Below are 26,799 nucleotides of genomic sequence, written 5' to 3' on the forward strand. Positions count from 1 at the left end.
CAAGGCTGCTGCTGTCAGAGCCGTCCATTATTAATGAGCCTGAGAATGCCTCACAGGCATCTGAAACCAGGTCTCTGGGCTGCGCTCAGAAACTACTCTCGAAATGACACATCCACACACAGGAACAATGAAGCACGCTGCCTTACCTTTCAGCACACACACACACACACACACATGCACACGTGTGTGCACGCATTTAGAGTGGTTGAATGGAACAGTTGGGCCCACACGCATAAAATTGGATAGGATACCAAAATTAGGTATGTGTAGCACGTAATGCCTCTCCACACAGAGTTAGGAATAACAGTTGAAGAGGAGCTACTCTTTGGATAAGGCTGCCAGAATTTCAGGGTAACAGTCCACAGTTTGGAGCACATGAAACAATCACCTGTAGGGAGACATTACTTAATATTTCTCTCTGAACATTGCCGAGCTGACCCAGCTGACTTGGCCCTGCCTGCACAGCCTCACATGTGATACGTGGGATCTTGTTTCTTCTCATGTTTTGACTCCCAGAGTCTCAGGCTCATGTGAAATCTAACCGTGTTTAGGTTGTCAGCTTCAGCTCGAGTAGGGAAATGGCAAGAATCTGATAGTTTACTACAGTAATTCAGTGCCCCGAACTACTGCTTTGACCCATTCTCTATCTGAGGTCTCTTTGACTCTGTTCCTAGCTATATAAACTCCTGCGATGGGTCTTGGTGTTCACAAAGTACATTTGGAACCAAAGGAGAACATGGCTGCTGGGTTTGGATGATGTGCTGTCCTAAGTGAACCCACCTGCTACTCAGGGAGCCGAGGTGGGAGTGAGGCTGTGGACCTTAAGCCAGGAAGTGACGATGACTTTAAGGGAGATAAGCTCTCTCATTACAAGCCACTCTGCCTTGGGCAAACCATACTTCTCACCGGGAAAGTATGGATTTTCATCTAGAGAAAGAGGGAACCTTCCTACTCTTGAGAAGGCAAAGGACAGACACATCAGCAGTTTTTAAAAGACATAGATTGTTATGTTTGTGCCTCTGTAAACCCATCTGATTCAGCAGGAAGGATTTTCTTACAGCGGTAATGAGGTCATGTGTGGAATGTATCAGCACCAGATTTCAGAAGAGTGCCCTATATCTTATTAGACTCAGCAGCTAGGATGTTCTTGAATCAAGCAAGACACTAGAGAGTACTTACCTTCTTTATAACAAAAAGCATGAGGATGTTAAAAAAATCATCTGTCCTACTGATAGTTGCAAACTGGATTAAACAACCAATGTTTTCTGTAAGAATTTTTGGACCCAAACTCTATCACTGTCAACAATATTTGAAATAAGTTTGAGTGGTTTTTATCAATATACTTACTGGAGAAAGAGGTACTTCATAATGACAGTTGATAACAAAAGAGTTAAATCACAAGTGTTTGAAGAATCAAGTGCGTTATGTGTATGTGCATGTACTTAGTACTTTCTGGATTTTTCTGGCTGCTGCCAGAACACATCTAATGAACAAATATTTCTCGGGCTGTTTGCTTTTCCTAAAAGATTCTTTGGGGAATAACACACATCTTCAAGAAGAACCTTACTTCTCTTTGGCTCTCTATATTGGCCAAGTGGAGACACAAAACCCAGATCCAAATATATTTGATTAGAAGTTTTCCTTAGCCAAAGTATGAGGTAGGTGAAATGAGCCTTCAGTTTTCCTTAGGCGTCCTTCCTTTTAGATTCCTCCACTGTGCTTTAGATGCCCAGAGGTTTGTATACAATCTCCTTCTGTTTACAAGTTCAGTTTCTGACTCTCCACATTCTCCCACCATCCTTTGTCTACTGTCACCCCAAAACCATCAGTTCTTACTTCTCACTACTATCCCTATGGGTAGCCTACATGACTGATAATCAGGAAATCAAGCTTACTCCTCCCTTTCCTGCTACTGGCCAAACCCCACCCCCTTTTCACCCCCAAATCACGCCTCTGCTGACACCAGTCCTTCTGCCTGGAAACATTTCTTCCCAACCCTGGATTTTGACCACCTCCTAATAATACTTCATGGGCCATTGCTGATACCTAGCCTTTCACAAAAACTTTACATATTTTCTCTAGTAGGGGAAATGATTTTTCCCTCTTTTGAAATTTCAGAGTGATTTGTTTATACTCTTACTATCTTTTGTTTGATAATATATTTTTCCCTTTCCTTTTATGAGCCTCTATACTGGATACATTACAAAAGAGCAGCCCTATTGGATGCTTCCTTCCTCACATGAGTCCTGTCCTAAGAACCTCATAAAGCCCTTCGCTCAATAAATAATGGTGGCTGTTGTCTCTTCCAGAGCCCTCTGGAAATTGGAAATTGAAAATCCAATTAAATTTGATTAAAAAAATGGCTTAGTGCTCTGTTTTTCAATCAACCATGCCCAGTGAAAAAAGAATTCCAACGCCAAAAATATTTATGACATACTCTGTATTCTCTTCTGGTAGTTTATAACGCACAAACTCACATGGAAGACTCAGAAGTTCTGCTTCATTAACTCTAGCAATTGCCAAATTTATTTGATCACATAACACCCATTTCATTGTTGTCCTTTTAACTCTACAAAAAATTTACCTGACAGTGATTGGACAAATACTGTCTTAGGAGTTCTATTTCTTTGCTGTCACTAACACTTTCATTCTAGAGTGACAAAGAGTATAAATAAATATAAATAGAGAGTTATATTACAGGAACAATCTGGTGGAAATCTGGATATCTGGGGCTTCTCAACTCTTACCATGCATGTAATCATTTGTTCTCTCTCTTTATAGCAAATTTTAATAAAAGCATCATTTTCCCTTGGATTTGGACCCAGAATTATTATCTTTTGAACCATGAGAATTATAAAAATAGAATTAAATACAGTTCACTAGGCAAAACTGTCTACATATTAATTAACCATATTTTCTTTTCTTCTCCTCATCCTCTCTCCCTTCCTCCCTCTCTCCTTTCCTTCCTTCCTTCTTTCCTTTCTTTCTTTTTCTTATGCAAATAACCAACTGAAATATCTGAAAGTATTTCCATCTGAAAAGCCTGGATGACGTCCACATGAGCAGTTGGGGTTCATCAAATTATCTGACTTTGAAAATTTGGACAGTTTTGGATAGTTTTGATTACAAAGAAAGCCTGTGATTAGGTTATAAATCATTGGGCATCTATTACATAACATTATCAAAACTGATGAATGAGGGAGGCAATCACGTTAACTAAGCGCACAGAATTTGAGGTCAGAGTGATACATCCAACTAAACTGTGCTCTTGAGCAAGTTGCTGAATCTCTCTGGTCCTCAGTTTCCTCAGCTACAATGCAAAGATTTTAATGGTCCCTTACGAGGGTGCTGTGAGGTTTAATAGGTATAGTGGTTAAAAGAATACTTAGCATATATTAAGTGCTTAAAAAAGTTTCGCTATTAAGAGTGTATAAGAAATGGGTTTTCATTTCAGCCATCTCCGATATAAAGCAAACTGGAGAAAAAAGTTTAAAGTCTTATTATCTACAGTTAAAAAGCAGACTCCATTTCCCAGAACACCCTTCCTTGTGTGAGTCTGGGTTAGAAGAAGCTGAAAGAGAAACTGGCATGAAATTTGGAAGGCACGATGGAAGCAGCATCCATTAATCTGCAATTCTTTTTGCAATCAGATATCGTGACAGAGGCATAGGCACTTGGCAGGTTCTAGATTGCCTTGCTCTCCTGAGCTCTGTGCCCATTTCTTATTTCCAACTGTTGGTCCTGCTGACCGCCAGGAAACTTAGATCCACTACCCAGTGTTTGGCTGTGGTCCTGTAAAGGAGGAAGCTACACAGAGGCAACAATATCTCATAGACATCTTCACAAATTACCCCTTTATAGTTAAACTTACCTGGCTGTGCCCGGCTGCTCAGATTGGTGAATGCTCTGATCCTCCAACTCCTCTGACGGACCTTCGCTTCCAGGGTTCCTCCTGCCGTTGTTTGAGTTCAAACCTATTATCCCCTAACACTGCTTTGCTGATTGGACCTGTGAACTACTGGTGCCGGAAGTGCTTCCAAGGAACAGAATTTTAAAAATGGAATCTGGAATTAGTTCTCTGATATGACTAGACTTAAAGGCATTAATGACCAGTAGTAAGTGGGACCCTGGTCATCCATGACATACAGGGGCAGAATGGTTATAAAAACTCTCACCTATAGTTACCTGGAGTGAAGTGCCTAGAGAAAGCAAGGCCCTGGGTTACGAAGTACCTGCTGCAATATAAATTTTCCATAGAAACAAAGAGAATAAGGACCATAGGGTTGATTCATTGCTTCTAAATCAGCTGGAGAACTTACAGAAAGAGAATGATAAGCCTGGGGTCTTACATTCACAGCTCAAGGTCTAAGTTGGGAACCAGAAAGCTTTCATGACTGCCTTGAAATAAAACCTTTTAAACTGTACTGCTGATGTCCTACCATCTGTGATGTGTTCTAAATCCACATCCAGATTCAAGTCCTGGAAGATCCAGAACCAGGTAAAAAGTATGACTTTAAGGTGTTACCATACATGCCAAAGGAACTGCAGGATTTCACCAATTCACATTAACTGAAACCCAAGATATATGTATGAGGATGTTTCTTAATGGTGTTATATTAGGGCAAAAGGAATACAATATTCTATTAACCTAAATGTTTTTGATATGGGGTCACTAAGCAGAGATTCTTGATTCAAAGTGTTAGTTCACATGTCTGGGAGTAACTCTAACAATATGACTGAAAACTGGACCCAGTGGTGGTCTGCACTGAATGAAATTGAGATGTCAAAACTTCCTTGCTATAATGTAATAAAGAGGAAAGTATACACGTGTTTAAAAAGACAGTTTTAAAAAATATGATAGATGTGCTCACTAATGTACTAAACACGTCCCCGAAGAGGGTCCAAAGGGTATTCCCTTCATCAGGACTTGAAAAATACATTGGTGAAGGCAGTATTGGAATCTTTAAAGAACTTCATAGTAGCTATTCCCTGAAAATCAGAAATGACATTGGGAAATGCTGCCATAAAACTGAGCTTCTTGAATTTAATGAGGATGATGGAATTCTACAAGGGTATTTAAATCCCAGGGACCAGATGGGAATGGTTACCATAAGGGGCAGCAAAGTCAAATGGGTAAAGGCAATGGTTTGACCTGCAAAGATTTTTGGTATTGCCTAACTGATCATGGAGTCCAGAGTACTGAAACAGATGAGCATTCTACTAAAGCCTTACTTGATTTGTATAAGCATTTAACCTCTAGAGTTAGTGAAAAGAAGCCTGATTTGAATCACCACATCAGGGAATTACTTTCCCTTGATCCATTTCCATATGAGAGCAGGTTCACAAACCCAGAACTCTCTGAATAAAGGGGAGGCTGGATCTTTTAGAGGAAGGATTCTGCTACACCGTCCGAAATTCATACTGTAAATCTACCCTCTAGTCTTCCCTGATGGGAACTGTGTAATGGGAAGAGGGAAATACTCAGACTTTTTGATGACTACTGGATTACTGGCTGTGAACTGATACTAGCTCCTGATGACCCGAATTGCCACTGGAGTCCCACAGTCAGAGGAAGAGCTTATGGGAGTCAAACATTTTAATCAAGTTTTTGCTTAAATCTGTCTCATAGTGGACCAAAGAGTCCCTGAACCTACCCCATAGTTATTTTCCTAATGCTGAAAGGCTTATTTGGAGTAAAAATACTCAGAAACTGGCAGAACTCCTGCTCCCCTTGTTGGTTCCACGATCTGTAGAATGAGGGCTTTTACAGTAGTAATCACAACAGAAGATCCTAGAACTGCCTCTACATACCAAAATTGGAAATTAAATCAATACTTCATTCATGGAGAGATTTGAGAATTATTTCTACCATGAAGGATTTGAAGGATGAAGGAAAGTTAAATCCTCTTTTTTTTTTTTTTTGGCCTATAGTTTGTACAGACAGAAGACAGATGGATTTTGGAGAATTGCACTGTATTATCACAAATTTAATCAGATGGGAAAGTGAAAAATTATATAGGAAGAGGAAACATTCTTAATCCATCCCTTGATTCCTGAATCCATGAATTGGTGTAGAAATATCACCATTTATTGGTCGATGAATTGAGACTCTATACAGCATCTTAGAGGACCTCCAAAATGTTTTCACCCAGCTGATGCCAGAATTGATTATTTGGGGGGAAAAAAGATGTTGCATCATTCTGTCAGGCCATGTGTTCAGGGTGATGGGGAACATGGTAATACCGGCGATTCACATGAGCATGAGTCCACTGCCACATTTTTTTAAACTGTAATATGAATTCTCTGAACAGTAACAATATCGTATGGAATACCCTATCAGTGAATGAAGCATTTGGTAAGTTCATGGGTGCTATTTTGGCAGAAACGTTGCAGGCCGGGGAGGCAAATCCATACTCAGGGTAAGTGGCTATTTCTGTGAGAACAAACCACTGCCTGTTTGGTGATAAAAGTGATCTAATGTAATCTTACTGCAATCAAGGCGGTGGGCTGGTCCTTCCATAGAATGGTGCCAGTATTGGGAAATAATATTCTCTCTGCTATTGTTAGATTGAGCCCTCAGCAGTGACTGTAGCTAGACTGGCCTTGGTGAGTGGTAGTTCACATTGCTGAACCCACACATAATCTCCAGTCCTGCCACCACTGTCTCTGTTCCTGGGCTCACTGGGCAAGGACAAGGGTGGCTGATGAAAGAGATTGGCCAACATACACAGAACCCATCATCTTAACCAACTGACGATTGAGTCCTCTCTCCTGAGGGTACTCTTTGGTGAGCAGTCAAATGGAATATAAGTTATTCACATATCTTTTCCTCAGAACTTCTTTGTCACCAATTTTCAAACCACACTCCTCCCAAGTCCTTGTCAAGCCAGCCAAAACACCTTGATTACAGTAAGATTACATTAGATCACTTTAATCACCAAACAGGCAGTGGTTTGTTCTCACAGAAATAGCCACGTACCCTGATTATGGATTTGCCTCCCCAGCCTGCAACGTTTCTGCCAAAATAGCATCCATGAACTTACCAAATGCTTCGTTCACCGATAGGGTATTCCATACGATATTGTTTCTGTTCAGAGAATTCATATTTCAGTTTAAAAAAATGTGGCAGTGGACTCATGCTCATGTGAATCGCCGGTATTACCATGCTCCCCATCACCCTGAACAGATGGCCTGACAGGATGATGCAACATCTTTTTTCCCCCAAATAATCAATTCTGGCATCAGCTGGGTGAAAACATTTTGGAGGTCCTCTAAGATGTTGTATAGGGCCTAATTCATCGACAAATAAATGGTGGTATTTCTACACCAATTCATGGATTCAGGAATCAAGGGATGGATTAAGAATGTCTCCTCTTCCTATGTAATTTTTCCCTTTCTCATTCCCCTACTATCTTACCTAAGATGTGTTGATACTGGTTGATTTTATGTTTCAGCGATTAAATTAAAGGATATCCAAAGTAAGGGACAGTCTAGAAACAAACTGTGCCCCGTATGAACATGAAGGTTAAAATACTAATGAGGGAAGGTGTCAAGAACTGTGAAGACTTTGAGGCTTTACTCTACTTGCAATCTAGCAAGTTGGCCTGCCACACTTTCAGGGCAGAAGACATAAAACTCCTGGGATAGAGACAAAGGACTTTATTACTTACGGCAACAGCAGTAGCCAGAGAATCAGCATTTTCCTGCACTGGTTCCCTGAGCCCCAATTCCCACAGGGTGACACGAAGAGAGCCAGGCGGTACCTGCACATGCAGTGAACTGTATTACAGGAGAGGGACCCCAATTTTAAGGAATCTGAAACTTTCATAATGAGAAATAAGAATGTCTGCCCTTTGCTCCAAAAAAGACGCTATCTTTACCTTCCAAGGCTGTTCATTACACAAACATCCTTTAGAAGACACTCCAGAACAAAAGCAGACAGTGCCAAGACATGTGGAAATGTGAGAGACTCATGAAGAATTGCCTCCCAGCAGGAAGTTTCACATATTTTATTGAAAAATCTAAGAAATCATGTGAATCATGTACAATATTTTCTCACAAGAAAACCTTTAAGCTGGTTTTTAAACGTTTCACAGAATTGTAAAACTTTTTTAATTTTTAGAAAGAAAAAACACAATGAAACTACCACAGTATTATAAGCTTTTTGTTTTTCCTTGTTTCTAGGGAAAAGACTGAAAACTAGTAAATTTTCTCATTATGATTTGTGAGGCTAAGTACTATATTCTTTTATAGATCTGCTAAAAAGATACAAGGAAATGAGGGGATCAACGCTTTCTTTGTTCAAAATATTTTAAAAAGCTAAAATCTAATGACAACATGTTAAAATAATACACACTTTTGTAGGATGTTACCATTTCTATAACGGTTTCTCTACACTATATCAACAGTGCAATGGTGATTCAGTGTAAATCATTACAGTGTTTCATTGTTACAATACTTGTGTTCAAGTACATGTTCATGAACATGATCAAAGTCTCTATTTTGACTTTTCTTTTTCATTATTAAAATAAGGCTATAATTACAGTAGAATTTTTCCTATGGATATCTCTAAATCTGAACGCAATGCATAATACATTCTCTAAAAACCTGTTCAACACTATGAGGTTTGTTATGTTGACACATCTACTGCAGATTACAGAAAATGGGCTAGGTCTGCATCAGGATACCAAAAAACAAAAATGATTTCTCTCCATATATAACTAAACTATTATGCTAAATTAGTATACATTCTGGATAACTCAATGGTATTGTCAGGGAGAGAGTAGCATCTTACAGACAGCCCTAACTTAAAAAAATGTTGTGTTTTTTTTGTTTTTTTGTTTTTTTAAAGCCTAAAGATCTTGGTTTTTTGTTTTTCCCTTTTTATTTTTATTCCGGAAACTGGATCCAACTTATTTATATAAAATTATTTATGAAGCCATATAGTATAAATCAAAATGTTTGTAGAACCAAAACAAACACCATATTGGATGTGTGGCAGGCAAAAAAATAAATTAATTTGATTAAATTATATGTAATCTGATAATATTTGGTCTGAAAAACATGCTAGTGTGTGTGTTTATAAATAATGTAATTGCAAAGAGCCAGCCTGCTAGAGGTCAACTCTTCTGCTGCAGCTTTTGGGCATAGAAGTCCCTGCACGTCTCACAGCAGCGCTGATACCACCGCATGTCCTGACAGAGGTTCTTCTCACGTATCACCCGGCAGTACACAGGCCACTGATTTCCCAGGCACTTGAAAGTCAGAGCAGCTGTGAAGCAGAACACAGGGAACTAGGTGTCATGAGATAAACTAGGTGTCATGAGTAGAAACAAAGAGCAATCACTTAAGTTGGGGGATTTTGTACACACACGTTGACTCATGTATATTACCTTGCAGAGCATAAAAGATAAAGAAACACACACACACACACACCCTATAATAAAGGAGTAAAGTGAATGAATAATGGTCTTACTCATGAGCTTTTATAGACTTATTAAAGATAGAGTTCCCAAATCCAATAAGTGTACTGCAAATGGCTTTTAAGTTTCCATTTCATGGCTTTCATTTAAGCTTCTTTTGGATTTTTAGTTGAGAAGATTAAAAAGAAAAATGAATGTGTTCAATATGTCCACCATTACGAGAATACAAATTAATAAGTATTGTTATGGATGACATTGCAAAGACATAGAGAAACAAAAATCTGCTCACACTTATTTCACATTCCTCGTTTCCTAGATAGCAGCAGACATGTCCAGCTGGGATATTTAAGAACTGCAATTTCAGGCATCCTTAAAATCAAAGCTGATTATCAAAAGTGACTAAAATTTACAGCAATAAAGTGCTTGAAATGAGCTCTTGGTATAAAAAATTCAGTCATGTAGATTTGGTCCCAGTTTTTCTGAAGAAATAGCGTGTTCTGGCATGTATAATAAAAGACAGTTCTGCTACAACTGTTCCTTTTGCCACTATTCTAGTATGATTCATTAATTTATGTTTAAAAACCTTAAGATTTTCCAACCACTGTGCTTCTGTGTTTGGGGATGTGCCTTCAAGAAAAAATGAACAGAGAAAATGGAGTTTTAATTAAATTCTCCTTTTAATTCATTATTTTCTGACACATGATACTTCAAGAAGGGCTCCAAATAATTGTTGGAGAAAGGGATTATGCTGTTTTTGAATACAAGGATTTAGAGCATCTGCTCTAGGATTGCTTAACTTTTTGTCTTAACTAGTTTTAATTCTACTTGAACTGATTATTTCTTAGAAATGTTAATTATTTGGCTTAAAAAAGAGAATTTTTATATTTCCATGAAGAACACAAACTTTTCCATTTGATTGAATCGTATGCCTGGAAAAGTATCTATGACAATTTAGCTCCTTGCATTTTGGCAATATTATTCTGTATGATTAAACTGATCCCCTGGAGATTATACATACAAATTGAAACTGAAGGTTTTCCCCCCTGGTAACCATAAGTGTGTTTTCTACATCTGTGACTCTATTTCTGTTTTGTAAATAAGTTCATCTGTACCACTTTTTTAGATTCCACATATAAGTGATATCATATGATATTTGTCTTTCTCTGTCTGACTTACTTCACTCAGTATGCCAAGGAGGAGAAGGGGGGAGGGATAAACTGGAATACTGGGATTGACATATACACACTACTATATGTAAAATAGATAACTAATAAGGACCTACTGTATAGCACAGGGACCTCTGCTCAGTACTCTGTAATGACCGATCTGGGAAAAGAATCTAAAAATGAGTGGATATATGTATGTATAAAACTGATTCACTCTGCTGTACAGCAGAAACTAACACAACATTGTAAATCAACTATACTCTAATAAAAATTAATTAAAAAAAAACAACTGAAGGTGTTAAACATATATTAACCCACTGACTCCAGGCAGCAGTGCTATTAAAAGCCACTAACTGCCACAAAAATAAAGGCTAATTCATTCATGAATATTTGTTATTCAAATGCAGGATATATATACTTAATATACATACTCTACTTCTTGATGATGTATTAGATTAAATAGCAGGAATTGAGAATATATGTGAAAGCATTTTATAACATAAAAACTATGTAAATCAATGTTACTACTATTTATTTTTATTTAACATTATGTCCTTAAAGATGAAAAAAATAGTACTTCTTGTTCAGTGGTGTAGATACATGCAACTGTTCTCCTTGAAAGTGATTTTTTTACTCTTTGTCTCTCCAAAGGATAATTTGTACCCAGGATCACAAGGAAGGCTATTAACAATGAAGAGATCCAAGGTGTACACTACAACCTCACCTTTCCACAGACATTACCTTAATTGAGGGTTCTGCCATGGGACCGGTCAGAACCAAAAATATGGTTACATCCTTCAACCCTTTATAGGATGACCTTGGGTGGTATGGCATTCATATTTCCAGGGCCTGGACCTGAGTAGACAGCTCAGGAATGAAAATAGTTTAGTCTTTAGGATTTTTTACTCACATGATCATCTGGACTAAACTATAGTTGAATAGATCCAATTTAGTCAGAACCAAACTAATTAGTATAGATGGATAACTAAGCTTTAAAGTGATATGCAAAATAGAAGAAGCCATGATCATTTCCATGTTTCTCAAAATCGTCCCCTTTTTGGTCTGCTTACCCAGCCTGGGTGATGTTATAGTATTTACATTGATCTTCTCATTGCAGGGCTGAAGGTGGCATGGCCTGTATGCTGCAGGTTTTTCTGAAGAAAAACATTCATTTCCATGTCTTCCTGTGATCTTATGCATGCACTGAATAACACGGGACTGCATTCCTTTGCCACAGGTAATTGAGCACTAGGAGAGATAACAAGGTTTTGTTAACTGTTCTTTTTGTTGTTTCCTTTTTCTAGGCTGTGAGCCACCTTCTCCTTATATTTGCTAAAATTGAACATGAGCCACAACATCCAGGGTTAATGTAAAACATGGGCCAGAAATGTTGTTGCTCATAACTTGGGCACCAGTGCTGTTCAGAATATCTAGCTGACCTAAGGCGGAGCTTTGGACAATGAAGGACATAGGCGATTAAAAAAATTTACAGCAGAAATTAACACAACATTGTAAATCAACTATACTTCAATAAAATTAAAAAAAAAAAAGTTGGAGAGTATGACTTGGGAAAGAGAGTGGGTGATACCAGTAAGTAATGAACTTGGGCGGACAGTTTTTAAAGCTTTAATATCCAGTTTGCAACAAATAATTGATTCACTGTTCTTTAATTTAGTCATTGATGCTCGAGAGTTAGATATGCCCAACTGTGGAGCCAGATCCTCGTTATAGCCTTTTAATGTACTCATCCACTCCATTTGCTCTGGCCTTAAAATGTTTATTAAGAATATCAACATGGCTGGGGGCTTCCCTGGTGGCGCAGTGGTTAAGAATCTGCCTGCCAATGCAGGGGACACAGGTTCAAGCCCTGGTCCGGGAAGATCCCACACACCGTGGGCCGTGGAGCAACTAAGCCCATGCGCCACAACTACTGAGCCTGCGCTCTAGAGCCCGTGTGCCACAACTACTGAAGCCCGTGCGCCTAGAGCCCGTGCTCTGCAACGAGAAGACACCACAATGAGAAGCCTGCACACCGCAATGAACAGTAACCCCCGCTCGCTGCAACTAGAGAAAGCCTGTGCGCAGCAACGAAGACCCAACGCAGCCAAAAATAAATACATAAAATAAATAAATTTATTAAAAAAAAAGAATATCAACATGGCTTATCAACCTGATGTGTTACTGAAATAACTGCTATGACTTCACAGATTACATGACATTCAAAATTGTGCAAATAATATTTGATAATCTGTATTTTTCTAATAAGATACCCTTTAAATGGATTCCTTGTATTTCAGCTAAATGTAGTTTGTTTTCATTTGTAAGATATTTCAGAGAACATATTTAACTTACAATGTTTGTTTATTAAAGAAGTCTCTTGGGTCCATATATATATCACTAGATTTAATTTGTTACACAAATAAACTGATGTTGAGTTGAATGAGTAAATACAATTATTTTATGGTATCAAAATTACATGTGGGAGAGGGAATGTTCTTGTGTTTCTGAAAATAGTAATTTATTTACTAGTTACACTATTTTCTATGTGGTAAAGATTTAGCCATATCTGGCTAAACAGTTCTAAGAAACTTAGAACTCTTTATAGAGATGATCTCGGTGTATTCTATTTGAAAATTGGTAAATACTTTCTGATTGTCACCTTTTAGATATGCAGGCACAAGGTTTGTAATGTTTGTTCCCCTTTGTATCTGACCAAAGTCATTGTTAGGATTGCATTTTCTTTGTAAGAATTTTCAGGTCTTCCTTTACTATCATCTTGGGTCCCCTGCTCTTCTTATTTTCATTAGCACAAGAAGTATTCTACACAAACCCTTGACACCTCAATTCTGTCTGCTCCTGTTTACTTTGTCTTTAGCTCCCAGTCTTCCAGTCAATCCCAAATATTAACACAGAAGATGTATTCTTTTAAAATTGCTTTATTTACATATAAAATCTCCTTGGAAAAAACTTCTGTTACTGAGTTTCCCATTGTCTAAGAGATAAAGCCCAGTATCCCCAAATCTCCAGGCTGGCATTTATCTAGCTCCTCAAACAATTTTCCACCTCTCTGCTTTAGGGATCATTTGCTCTATAAAACACTAATCATGCCCATGCACTTTCTACTCTCACAATTACAACTGTGCCTAGCCTCTTTTCAAATCACAATCTCAAATCCACTGCTTCCACGAAGTGGTCCACAATTATCCCAACTACTTATGCATATTTATACAACATTTATGCTTCAAAACCATATATCCATCCATCTGAGGCTACCCCTTAGAATCACTTGGAGAAAAAAAATTTTTAACTATAGATTTTAAGGCCTAGAATTTCTAAGTCAGGAAACAGATTGAGTCTGGGAATATACATTAAAAAAAAAAAAAAGTATCTAGGTGATTCTGCTGCACAGCCTGAGTTTGGAAACTACTGGTCAATAGCATGTGTTCTGCATTTAATGTAGGCCAGTGTGTATTACTTTTTATCTTTGATTAGTATCTTTTCACGTATCTAGTTTGTCTCTTGGTAAATCTCTTGAAATTAGGCTCACTGTCATATCAATTTCAGTAATAAAACCTACATATCAGGTATGAAAATAGCTTACTAAGAATAATACAATTTTATGTGCATGCTATTAACATGCATCTACTTTATAGATGACTGATCTTTCTAAATTCTATTCTGTAAATACTTCTGCATATAACCCTCCTTGTATCTGATGAATTCTTAGCTTTATGTAAACAGCAGATTAAAGAACAACAACTGGGATATTACATGCCTTTAAATCTGATTTTTTTTTTCTTGTTAACTTCTATAGGATCTAAATGTTTCCAGTTCAGTTTAAGCTTTATTATAACTTAAAAAATATTGTAAGAGGAGTAACTGTTTGACATGGTCTTTCCCCCTTGGAAGTATGTATCTTAGTATCACTCAATAGAATGGATATAAGTATTTAAATATAGACACCATGCTTCTTAGGACTATTTTCAGGAAAATTCAAAACAGTTAAACTAAAAACTTTTAAGGGGTTAAGTTTATGTGGAAAAATATTCTAGTATCTACTCCTAAAATTTTGGGAGACCTTGGAAGTAATCACAATATTTGAGAAACAAAAAGAACAATGGGAGTTTTATAATAGATGAACTCATTTTGATGCAATAGAGAAGGTTCTCAATCATATGTCAAAGAAGCCTAGTAATCAATCACAGACTATTCCCAATACTTTCAGCTAATCTTAAATCAACTCCAAAGGACATGTGTTAACCAAAGTAACGTCATTTTTCAGGATTACAAAGTAACTACAGATACATGATAACTCAGAATACATAATTTTAGCAGATAATGGCTGAAGAGTGCCTTCCATAAAAATTTTTTTTAAATTAAGAGAAAAAAAATCATTTAATTAAAATGGTATCATTCCTGCCTTTGAAACTAATGGAATAAGCTTTATTATGAAATTAGTCTAATAGCCTTAGAATCTAATTTTCATTAGAATACTTTAATAATAAAAATAACAAGCTTTTACTAATAATTATGTTCTTTATAAAATACACAGTGGTAAAAATTTTATTACAAATGTGTGAAAAATAAACAGATATTTGAAATGGAACAACTGAAATCCCAAAGTATCTTCTAAACTATTCCTTACTCTAAGATACCTCTAAATAATTGGATATTTCTCAAATCACATCACTATCATTAAAGACAGACAGACATTAAAAGAAAAAGTCAAAATAATTCTGGCTTGAAATGACGAGACCTGGGCTCTAATACTATCTCTAGAACCTAATGTACCTGGGACTTAGTTCTCCTTTTTGTAAAGCAACGCACTGTAGTAGATCATAGCTACACTTTCAGGTCTAAATTACTACAAAAGGAAAAATTCCAAATAACTTATTATTAAAAGTCACTGTAGTCAGGCAATTTTTAAGTGGTGACACTGCATAAAAGTAAAGATGCTAATTTCATTATCTAATTATTGACTATGCTACCCAACAATGGTATGATAGGCGTCTATTAAATGAAATCTCAAAATTATAGTTTTTTGAATGTTTCAGAATATTCAATCATTTATTGGCTTTTCAAATATTTACTGATCACCCATCATGTTCAGGATCCTGTGCAGAAGCTAAAAGCAGCAGAAATTATTAATACTATGGGGCTGGTACTTTATTCAATAAACTTTACAACAAAACGCAATGATCTAAAATAGATGGAGTTAGATTACGAAACATTGTGGAAGCTGGGCAATTTCACCCATTCTTAGCCAAGTGTTTAATATTTTAAATAATCAGTTGTACTATGGAACCAGTTTGTTGCTTTAGGATCAAAGGGAACCAATAATATTACTTCTGAAAGCTTTCACTCCATACAATACTAATAGTAGTTAGCACTTACTTAGTATTTATTATATGCCAGGTACTGTGTTAGAGGTTACATTTATTTTAATATCTCATATGAAGCCAATGAGTACTATTATTATTCCTTTTACACAGATGAGAAAATAGAGGCTCAAATAAGTGAAACAAAGTGCCCACAGTTTTATAGCTAAGAAGTGGTGGTACTGGAGTTTGAACCCACATGTACTAAATTCAAAGACTGGACACTTACACATTACTTGATACTAGAAGACTGCTAATATTTCTCTTTATGTTAACAGTTAAAAATCTTCTCTTTTCCCCTATCCTGCCAAATAACCCCTTATCCCCATATCTCACTCTTAACCTAAAACTAACGAATTAGAAGGTCTTTTTGGTTTTGTTTTACTATAACTCAGGCTACGTGGTATGAGATAAACTCTTTCGCCCTAAGGACAATTCACAAGCATGCTTTATCTTTAGATAGAGTGATCATAGAATTTATCGTCCAAATCAGGGCACTTGTGAAAGAAGTTGCCGATAATTATTCCTAGACTACAGGCATAAAAGGGGACTGTCCTGGGTAATCTGGGACACGCTGTCACACTATGTAGACAACTTACTGATAAGTCTATATATTACATGATAAACACAAATGAATGGACACACAAAATACCTATTATATTCCAGGCACTATCTAATATGCTTTTACACATAATGTCTTGGTTAATCTTCCTCATAACCCTAATTATTTTACAGATGGCAAGAGTAAGGCTCACAGAGACTATTTCATTCATTCATTCAACAAATATTTACCAAAACTCTACAATGTACCAAATACTGTTCTGGATACAGGGAAGTGATAGTAAACAAAATAGACAAAAATATGTGCCTTTAAGGAGTTTACACTGTTATACTGGAGAGCAAGAAGGTCAAGAATTAAAATACATTGTATATTAGATATTGACAAGTGCTATGGAAAAAATTAAAGCTGGGAAGGAGGACTGGGAAAATTTGGGGTATGGGGTTTAGCAATTCATATGGGATGATCAGGGAAGGACTCATGGAGAAGGTGACAAAGACTTGAAGGAGAAACAAATGCACATCTTTGGATTCCAATACAATGTTCTTTCCACTGTGTCTCTACAGATCTTGGATCAAATTCAATGGCTTTCTCTCCCCTTCCTCCCTCCCTCTCTTCCTTCCTTCCTTCCTCCAGTCCTCCCACCCTCCCTTCCTTCTTCCCTTCTGTCTTTTTTCTAATACATTTTAAACCTTGCTCTTCACATATGTACTAAGTTAAAAAATATTTGAAACACGGCAGCACTACAGACCTCCACTAAAGGACCAAATGCTAAAATGTCAACATCAATTTGCCAGCAACTGGTAAAAAAAAACATAGGGTGCACCAGATAACTTGCCATTGATCTTTCTTTTACAAGGAAAATTTCCTGACTGAAGTATTTTAATAAGAGAGACCTGTACTGTCTGACAAATAGTCTGTTCCCCAAACAGTTTTAATATTGCCCTGAAGGACCTTTGAAACTAAGCACCTCACAAACCAATTCCATGAACTAGAAGCCTTTAATTCTGGACAGGAAATGCAATCTTGGTGTACCAGGTTTACTACAGTAAAAAGGGAAATAGTAATCTTTAGAACAAACTTAAGCAGCAAGGCACAAGAAAAACTGATGTTGGTAATCCCTCTTTCCCACCAAAAAATGAGCCCCAAAGGCTCTGAAAATAAAATCTGTTTTGACTTAGTGACATTCATCATTTCAATCTACCTGAGAAAATTATGACCTTCCTTGCACTTGAGTACATGAGTATTATAATATCTTTAGACCATATCGTGATAGATTTCTCTTATAATGGAATAAACCCTTTCTTGACCTGGGACATTAGTGACAATTTCTAAGATTGTATTAAATTATGTCAACTTTAGAGTGTGCATGTCAAACACTACACATGATAAAGGAAACTTCCTCAATAATTCAAACAGTTTGGACTATTAAAATGATTAGAGAAATAGTTTAGTAAATGAGAACCATGAATACAAATGGTAGCAAATTAGCAAGAAGAAGGTTTTATCCTCTTTTAAAATGAGATATATATGTTATATAACCTTATAACTATTTCCATTATCTAAAACTTCCTTTTTGTCATTCTTACACCACACAATAAGACCTGACTTGCTTTATTTTACCTAAGAAAATTTCATCTAAATAAACTAACTGAAAGGGAAGTCTCTGGGGAAAAATAAGCAATGTCCAAGCTGGTGGAAGGGTACAGTAGACGTTTACCTAACTCAGATGTTTATAATATTCTAAAAATGGCCAAGGAGGATCTGGTGATATATATAGATGTGAACTCTTGGAAAGTTATATTTACTAAGGTAATGATAGCTCTGAGTGGGCAGGGTTTGCCAGTACTGGTAAAGGCAGGTTAAGATGCTAGAATGATTTGGCAAATTTGTGGACTGGCCTAAATGTGAACAAATGAGGAACATAGAAAAAAATGTAGGAAAAAAACTGCACTCAAAAAATTCTTAACAAATTCTCAACTGAGGCATCGTCATAGAAACAAAGGAATGAAATGAACTCTGAATGGCTGTTAAGTCCATCTCATGGACAAGCCAAGATGTGGAATCCTTTCTTCCACCACAAAGGATGGAAGAGTGGTGAGGCACTGCCCAAAAAGCAAACTGCAGTAAGAAACTGACCATGGAAATTTCACACCTGACAGTATTATTTATGGCATTAATAAACAGTGTTGCTAAGATCTTGGTTTAATACTTGGAAAAATATGTAAACACCTTATACTAGGTGTTCAAGGAAAGGCCATTTATCTTGAGACATTTTATTGATGTTATAATTCCATTATGTTCAAAGGCAGTGAGTGTGTGCTATAAAATAACTGTGGCCCAAAGAAACTCTTTAAGTTTTCAAGTCTAATCTGATGCATTGAGGATAATTAGGTCTTAAATATCACAATGGTATAAATACATTTTTGATGGATCATATAAACATATAAGGGATGAGTGTATTCTGTTACTAAATTTTCATTATATTATATAGAAATATTCATTTCACGATAGATTTGAATATGTTTATCAAGAATGTGTATCTTTTAAAAATAATCTACATGTATTGTTCCCCAAAGTTTCTATGAATACCACAATGCTTAGAGGCATACATCCACTAAATACTAGTGAATAATAGCAAACATGCTCTGTAATACATTGACATGGGTAAAACATGTTTAATTCAAAGAAAAAAGGCTGCACAGGCACCAATAAATAGCTATCTACAAGTTTATAAAGTGCCCAATGAGGGACAAAAATAGTGAACACGATTTTAGGAGGTTCTCAAAACTCGTCCATAGTACCACTTGAATCCACTTTTGTAAAGTGCAAAATTATCTTCCTGTCACTGAAAATTCATGAATCATGTAGGAATATCCACAAGGGCTCATGATATAATCTACGTTGTATGATGTCTCTGTCAAATTCACCAAAGAACACTGCTGTCTTTTTGTCTAAGAAGTAACCTAGGTACTTCTGGACAACTTAATTTCACTTAAGAACCCTTTAAAAATGGGATATCCATAAATATCTCTTAACTACTCTCCTATTTAGAGACGAGACGCTAATTATTTCCACTGACCTCTGATTCTTGCACTGCTTCTGTGCTCCATGGGTTCTGAGATCAAGTAGATCTATTCTGCATATGTGATTTTCAGCATGGAGCTACAAGATACTTCCACATCTAGTCTTAGGTATTGGGATCCTATGGTAAAATGCCAAATCTTAAAATTACTGGTTAAATATTAGTTTCTACCTTTCCTTTCAGGACTTCAGAATAGTCAGATAGATACTGTTTGGTGCTAGTTAGTTACTCGGAATATTTAGATAACCCAGGTTTGGGAACAAGTTGGGACACTATGGTATAAGTAAATGTGTACACTTAGGTTAAATAATCAACTAGTTTGGCAGTGAGTTTATGGAATTATCAATCTGTGCATGTTAAACTCTAAAGTTAAATTGTAAAACTCTTCAAGCTTAAATCCTGTAAAATGTCCTCTTAAACATTATACCAAAGAGGCAGAAAGCCCGAAAGTAAAAATACTACTGTACAGTATTTATTTGGAGTTTTATTGGATAACAAACATAACTAAACTAGTTTGCTTTTAAATTCCTTGAAAAAAAACCCCCAAATTTCAGTGTATTTGGGGGTTAAAAATAATAATTCTCACACTTGGCCAGGACAGAGATTACCCGAGATTCCTTCCTTCTAGACTGTGCCAAAGATATATATTTTGGAGAGAATGTGTATTCTCCAGGCCAACAGCTAAGGAAGGCTCTGTAATGCTTTACTCATTTCCAGCTGGCCTCTGTAAGAAATAGGAATTCCTAAATTAAGAGAAAATTGTCACTGGCAGAGTTCAATTTTTTTTAACCAATATAATAGACAGTCTTCTAGAACCTGATATAATTCGTAATGATAAGTGCCAATCTATAACAAGGTTAACAGCATTGACTTGGATAATTTGTCTTTGGGAATAAATGGATTATTCCAAAGTGGTTTAACAAGAGTGAAGTAGCATTCACAGTGGAGAGTGGACCTCATAAGGAAACTAAATGATGATTTCTACTGGAAATTATTAGCACAGCATTCCTATTCATTTATGTATATGTTTGGCAGTTCCATCTTTAAACTTTTTAATAAAGTGAGTGTGAAACAAGCATACTAAGGAACAAAAGTTAGCTTTGTTTTGCAAGATTTGCTGTTTGTTTTGGTCAGGGTTGCAGCATCTTTTTAAAGTAGTTCATCTGCTTAATTTAACACATGGGTATTTGGAATTGAATCTATTCCTAGAGGTCAGACATTGAGGATTTTTAGCATATGTCTTTAGTTAAATATTTGTTTGGTTCTACAGTTCAAACTATTTTTGTCTCTTTAATGAAAATGTTTGCATATAGTTACTGCAAATCAAGGAAATGTGTGTGGCAAAAATCAAGCAGAGTGCTTATGAATGATTAGCAGAGAACTGAATACGTTATGAAAGGTCATAATAATCCCCCCAATCATTTTTTATATCAAAGTACACACTGCTCACCACAAAGATGGAATAAAAAAAAGATGCTTTGCATTAAGAAGCAATTAAACACTAAGTTTTGGGCACATTTGCAATTCTGTCAGTGCTGAGCCTATGAATCATAGGATGTTACAGAGGTGAAAAAAGACTATCAAGACATTTCTATTTTATCACTATCATCCCAGTGAAACATCTTCCCACCAGGGACACTGTTTGGAAAGACAGTTATTGAATTTCCTTTTCAAATAAGATACTTTCCAGGTCTAGTCCAACAATTCTATGTCAGAAATGGATCAGATCCTTCTGTGGCCATGTTAGAGAAGTGTGTGTTTTTGTTTTGCTTTTAATAAATAAACTCTTGATTTAAAACAGCACAGAGAGCATTATATAGCTACTTTTAACTTATTCCAACCTGAAATAAACCAAGTATTTGTTAGTTCACAGAGAAAATTCTTAAGTGTGCTTTGCTTCCATCTGCTGCTTTTCTTCTAGGTTAGATAACTGCTCTCTAACCTGTCAGGTATTCCAGCCAAATGAATTCCAGAAAATGCAAAAGAAGTCTGCCAGCTTCCTTGAACCTCAATCTTAAGCATCCTTTAGGCTTAAATAGCATGTTACTCAAAGGAGGGTGGATTTACTTTTTTAAAAGAAAATCACATTTTTAAGTAGTTTGATATACCATACAGGAAAAGGTCAAGGGAGTCATATGTTTACATAAAATTATATCAATTACCTTAATTTTCCTGGAGAAAGATAAGCTAGTTACTAATTTTTTGTGGTAAATTATATGAAACACTGTAGTTGTTATAGAACCAGAGTCAGAAAAATAAAATGGGCCACAATAAAAGAAGTACAATGCTTACATGTATCATACATTTTTGCTTACTTGTTGAAGAAGTTTAAGCAGTCATTTATTCAATAAATATCACCGCATGTCATGCAATGGTCTGGTCACTCAGACAGAGGAGTGAGAAGGGTAAAAGGGTTAAGACAATCTTAACGAAACAGCAAAAATATAAGGCAATAAATAATTGAGAGAAATTAATGTAGTCAATAAGTGCAGACAGATTCTGTCATTTACTGGGGAAATTAGGTACTTGAGCTGGCCCTTAAAGGACTTGGATGGCTGTAAAAAACACATTCTAGGCAAAGAGAAGTGTATAAACAAAGACATGGAGATTGTAGAAGTACAAACTGCTCAGGCCTGAGCTTAGTGGAGATACTGAATTAATGAGAATAATGAGACAATTCTCAAAAGGCAGGTTAAGACCAGAATATAGAAAGCTTTGAATGCCAGAGTTAGTTAGTATCTGGTAGTTGACAGTATAGCCAGTGACAATTCTCTGAAATTGTTTGAACTATAGGATAGAGTGGTGAAGTCATCTACCTATATGGGGGTAAGGAAGCACATTAGAAATTGTTACTCTAGTCCTGGTGAAAATATAAGAAGGACTGCAGTATTATATTGGGAGTGAAGAGCAACCCAGGCAAAACACTACCTGTGTATAGAAGAAAAAGTGCCAAGGACAGCTTCTACTTGGGTATCTGGGAAGATGGTATTAACATTTTTCAAGAAAAAGGAAATTGGGAGTGGGATATGGTTTGAGGAAATAAAATGAGGAATGTCACTGGCACAGTCCTATAGCAGCTGACATTTGAGAATAAAGAAATAGGCTCCCCTCAACTCCTTCTGAGTTTCCATTTCATTGAACATTCTTAAGCATACTTTCTTCTCTTGTTTCTCACGACTTTTCCTCCTGTTTCTCTGAATACCCTTTTTTTTGGGTCCTTTTTGCTAGCAGTTGCTTCTTTTCTCACAAGCCTTTAAAGCTGGGAGTTTCTCGGGGCTGCATCTTTTCTTCTCCATCTATACTCCCTTCTCGGGCACGCTTATACTTTAAAATTTAAACACTCCCTAAATGTTGATGATTCCAAAATGTATATTTCCATCCCATTCCTCTCCTCTGAGCTATCGACTAGACACCAGTATTTCATTCTTTTATGGGCACGTGAAACAGTCCAAAATAGAATTCATAAACCTTCCCCTCCAACTTGATTCATCTCTAGGCTTTCCTATCTCATATCACAGAACCATTATCCATACAAGTTCTTCAGACCAGAAAGCTAACGTGGGATTCCTCCTAAACACACGAACACCTCCCTCCTTCTCACCTCTCCACAGAAAATCAACCCCACTCCTGTTCATTTTAACCTCATAACAAATTTCTCAAAGCCAACCATTTTCCCCATCTCTACTGATACTACAATACGAATAGTCAGCATTTATTTAGTTACTATGTATCTGATCCTTTGCTAATAATTTTTCATAAATTATTTCATTTGGAATCAGTAACTTATCTGAACAGAAAATTCAGAATTCAAACTCAGGGCTGTCTGACTCCATACACTGAGTTATCTCACCAATTACCCAACTTATCAAATCCTCTCCCCTTCCTAGAAATTCTATAATATTCTCGTAGCATCTCTCTATATTCATGACATCAATCACTGTTGATACTGCAGCCTGAAAAATGTAAGTATGAAGAAAGTAAGAGCTTTCTTTTAATTTCAGACAAAAACTATTAACCAGTTTATAAAATTAAAAGTTATATATGGATATGGTAGAATTATAAGCATAGAAGTTCCTTTCCTTCAATGTAATTCAGATAAACTGTTCTTTGTATAATCTGTGCAGAAAAATTTTAATATGTATAAAAAGAATATATGTAAATATAGTTCACACTATATAACTCTTCTGCATAATATTTACATACTTACTAGTAGTTCTTGGAAAAATTTTCTTATCAGTATGTATATACAAATATATTTTTATAAAGTACAGTATTCCACTGTTTAAATATAGTATTTTGATTTATATAACTAGTTAATGGATATATGGATTGTTTCTAAATTTTTGTTGTTCCAAACAAGGCTGCAATGAGCATCTTCATAAATGCAGTTAGCAAATTATTTGAGAATGTCTGTAAGCAAAAGCTATGGCAACAGAGCTGCTGAGTCCAAGAATGTGTGCATTTCGAAACGAGATATCATTTTTTTCACCTATCAAAATGTTTTTTAAAAAGTTTGATAACATCCAATCTCAGAAGCAGTATGGGAAAACATATGTGGAAGCAACAGGGCAGAACTGAGTAAAATAAACTTCCTCTGTATGGCAGCCCCTGGGTATCCCTCAACCCACTTCTCTCATGTTGCCTCTCTGAGCCCTGAATTTGCGTGAGTGTGTGTGTATTTATTTCTAAACAAGTTTGTTAGTTTTAATTCTTATCCTATATGGACTCGTACATATTTTATATATAGAAAATAAGGTTATATATATATATATATATTTTTCTAATCTATTCTGCTGTTTGTGTTTTGTCTCCTCAGGTAGATCTTTCCTTTTTAAGTAGCTCAAAATATTTTTCCTTGGTCTATACACATCACTGAAACTGGATTACTTTTACCTCCACAGTTAAAGAGTATTTTGAAATTTAGAGAGACTTACAGTTGCTTTGGCACATTTTACAGATGTGGGGATTGAGGCTGGGGGGCCTAAGGAACTGCTCTTCTGCATTCAAGACCGATGCAGGTTGTGCACTGTGACTGTGCAGATGCTGGGGTGCCACCCCGTCAACCTGCAGCAAAACCAGGGACCTGTTTGTGAAAAGATTTTCCCTTTCATTTACGTTTTGTATCCATATGATGCCTTTCTAACTAGCTGATCATTTGCATATTTGTCCTTGCATTGTATACACGTCTTTCTCCGGGTGTCCTGGTGATCTGGTTATGTCTATCTCTGGATATCCTCTGGTATTTGATGAACATATACTTTACTACATTTAAGTAAAAAACACTCAATGCTAAGACTACTGATTTTAGTTTTATAACAGTCATCAAATTTCATTATATTTTTATGTGAATCCCTCCCCTTGCCCCCACCTATTGAAGTTCAATATCCCCAAAATGAGTTTTCGCACGCTCCATGCTCCATCCCCTATAAAGGACATCAAGAGTAATTTTTAACTCAATGACATTTATTTACTGAATTACTTCTAGGTATGGTTTAGAAGGTGAAATTATAGATGCCCTGGTATGCAGCATGAAAGCACTGATAGCATTATTTTAAGAGTCTAGTGATTTTTCAAGGATCTATTAAGAAGACAGTATTTTTAACCCCTGTGGATTAAAAAAAATTACTTCTCTCACATTTTGCAATCCAAAGGATGTTAAACACATGTTCTTATATCTGCATTTATAATTTAATTATACATACACATGCACATATAAATATATATGTTATATATATATACATACACACACCCACATACATACGTATACATAGACACTATTTTAATCTCTCTAAATCATACATTTTCTTTAGATAGAAGACATATACACATAGTATGTGTGCCTCATTCTTTTAAAGCTTTTTAATGTATTTCTGCTATATCTTTTTAATATATTTCTGCTATGTTCAATCGTATCAGCATTTGACTACTTTGAGTAATCCGAACACTTTGGAAATTCAATATTTTTATATATCTGAGGCAACAGATACAACTCTCGAGAGATCTTAAAAATAAAAATGATAGCAATGCAAAAAATGTCCCATTCTCTGGCAGTGCAAAGAGACAGAGACAAAACAATTTGATAGCCAACAGTTTAGGGATTATTATGCGTGGTTTAGAAGACAGCTATATTTTTTAGACAGAATGGTGAGTAGCAAGTTGGGTAAATGTTTGGTGGATGTATCTAAACAACATAATAGAAAGTTTTTCTTGAGAAAAACCATCTTACTTATCATTGAGTAATTTCTTTAGAATGAACAGCTTACTCAGAGATAAGTGAATTTTTAAAGTAGATTTTCCTATAATGCAAAATATCTCTTCTTTAGGATATCTTGGGATAGGTTTCCTCAATGTCTGTATGTTTAAAACCAAGGCCACAATCTTTGATTTCTTTGATTTACTGACTGAGCCAACAATGATAGAACTCAATATGAGAGATTCGTATTTGATTATGGGGTAGCTGCTCAAATTTTCCTGTCTTATGAGATTATCTATAACTATAAAAATGATGAGCAGTTACCTTTTCCAAATATCAACAGACTTGTAGATGTAATTAGAAAATAATTCTGAATAGAAATGCTAATCCATCCCAAGAACAGTTTTCTGAATTACAGATTATTTCTGTTTGGTTTCCATCTACAAATTTTCTCTAGTTAGAAAAAAATATTTACAAAACTAGTCTTTGAAATTTAAATAATCTAATGTAAGCTTTCCTAAAGTGTGTTACACTAAATAACAAACTAGCTACATGCTCTGTAAAAGTGATCCTTGGTAAAAGGAAAAAAGAAAAGTGAAATACCATAGCCTCTCTTTGAGATTTGCAGTGTACAGAACAACATTTTCTATTTTTACATTCTAGTAGGATATTTAAGTTGGTTATTTACTATTACTGCTGATTATTTCTTTAAATTTGACTGGTAAATCCTTCTAACAAGTGATTGAGCTTCCCTCTACTAACCTGTAACAACCCACTTAGTTTAGTTGTATTAAAACCAGTGATCTATACATATCCTCATTTGGATTCTGGAACATACTGCAAGTTTATTTTAATTGGGTTGGGGTATATGCAGCACTGGGTCAGTCCACATACGAAGGAATCCATAGTCCTAAGGTCCTAGCCTAGCCATTGGGTAACAAGAAATCCCTCCTCTGCAATTTTTGGATCTGGGTTTTTTTGTCCCTTTTCATTTAA

The 26,799-nt window shown here is 36.0% G+C and overlaps 1 protein-coding gene across 1 annotated transcript in view; it reads right to left on the minus strand.

The window, feature by feature from the left end:
- Positions 1–2: 2 nt before the first annotated feature.
- ADAMTS19 (ADAM metallopeptidase with thrombospondin type 1 motif 19) overlaps positions 3–26,799 on the minus strand; it is a gene marked incomplete at its 5' end in the record, with an annotated part of 296,563 nt that continues 269,766 nt past the window's right edge. Inside the window, 2 exons of the mRNA XM_082457829.1 lie at positions 3–9,271; positions 11,659–11,836. Coding sequence (XP_082313955.1) covers positions 9,120–9,271; positions 11,659–11,836 — 330 coding nt within the window. The 3' untranslated portion in view covers positions 3–9,119. The remainder of the gene's footprint in view (positions 9,272–11,658; positions 11,837–26,799) is intronic.

The sequence above is a fragment of the Balaenoptera physalus genome (genome assembly GCF_965194825.1).
Source record: "Balaenoptera physalus genome assembly, chromosome: 3".
NCBI lineage: Eukaryota > Metazoa > Chordata > Mammalia > Artiodactyla > Balaenopteridae > Balaenoptera > Balaenoptera physalus.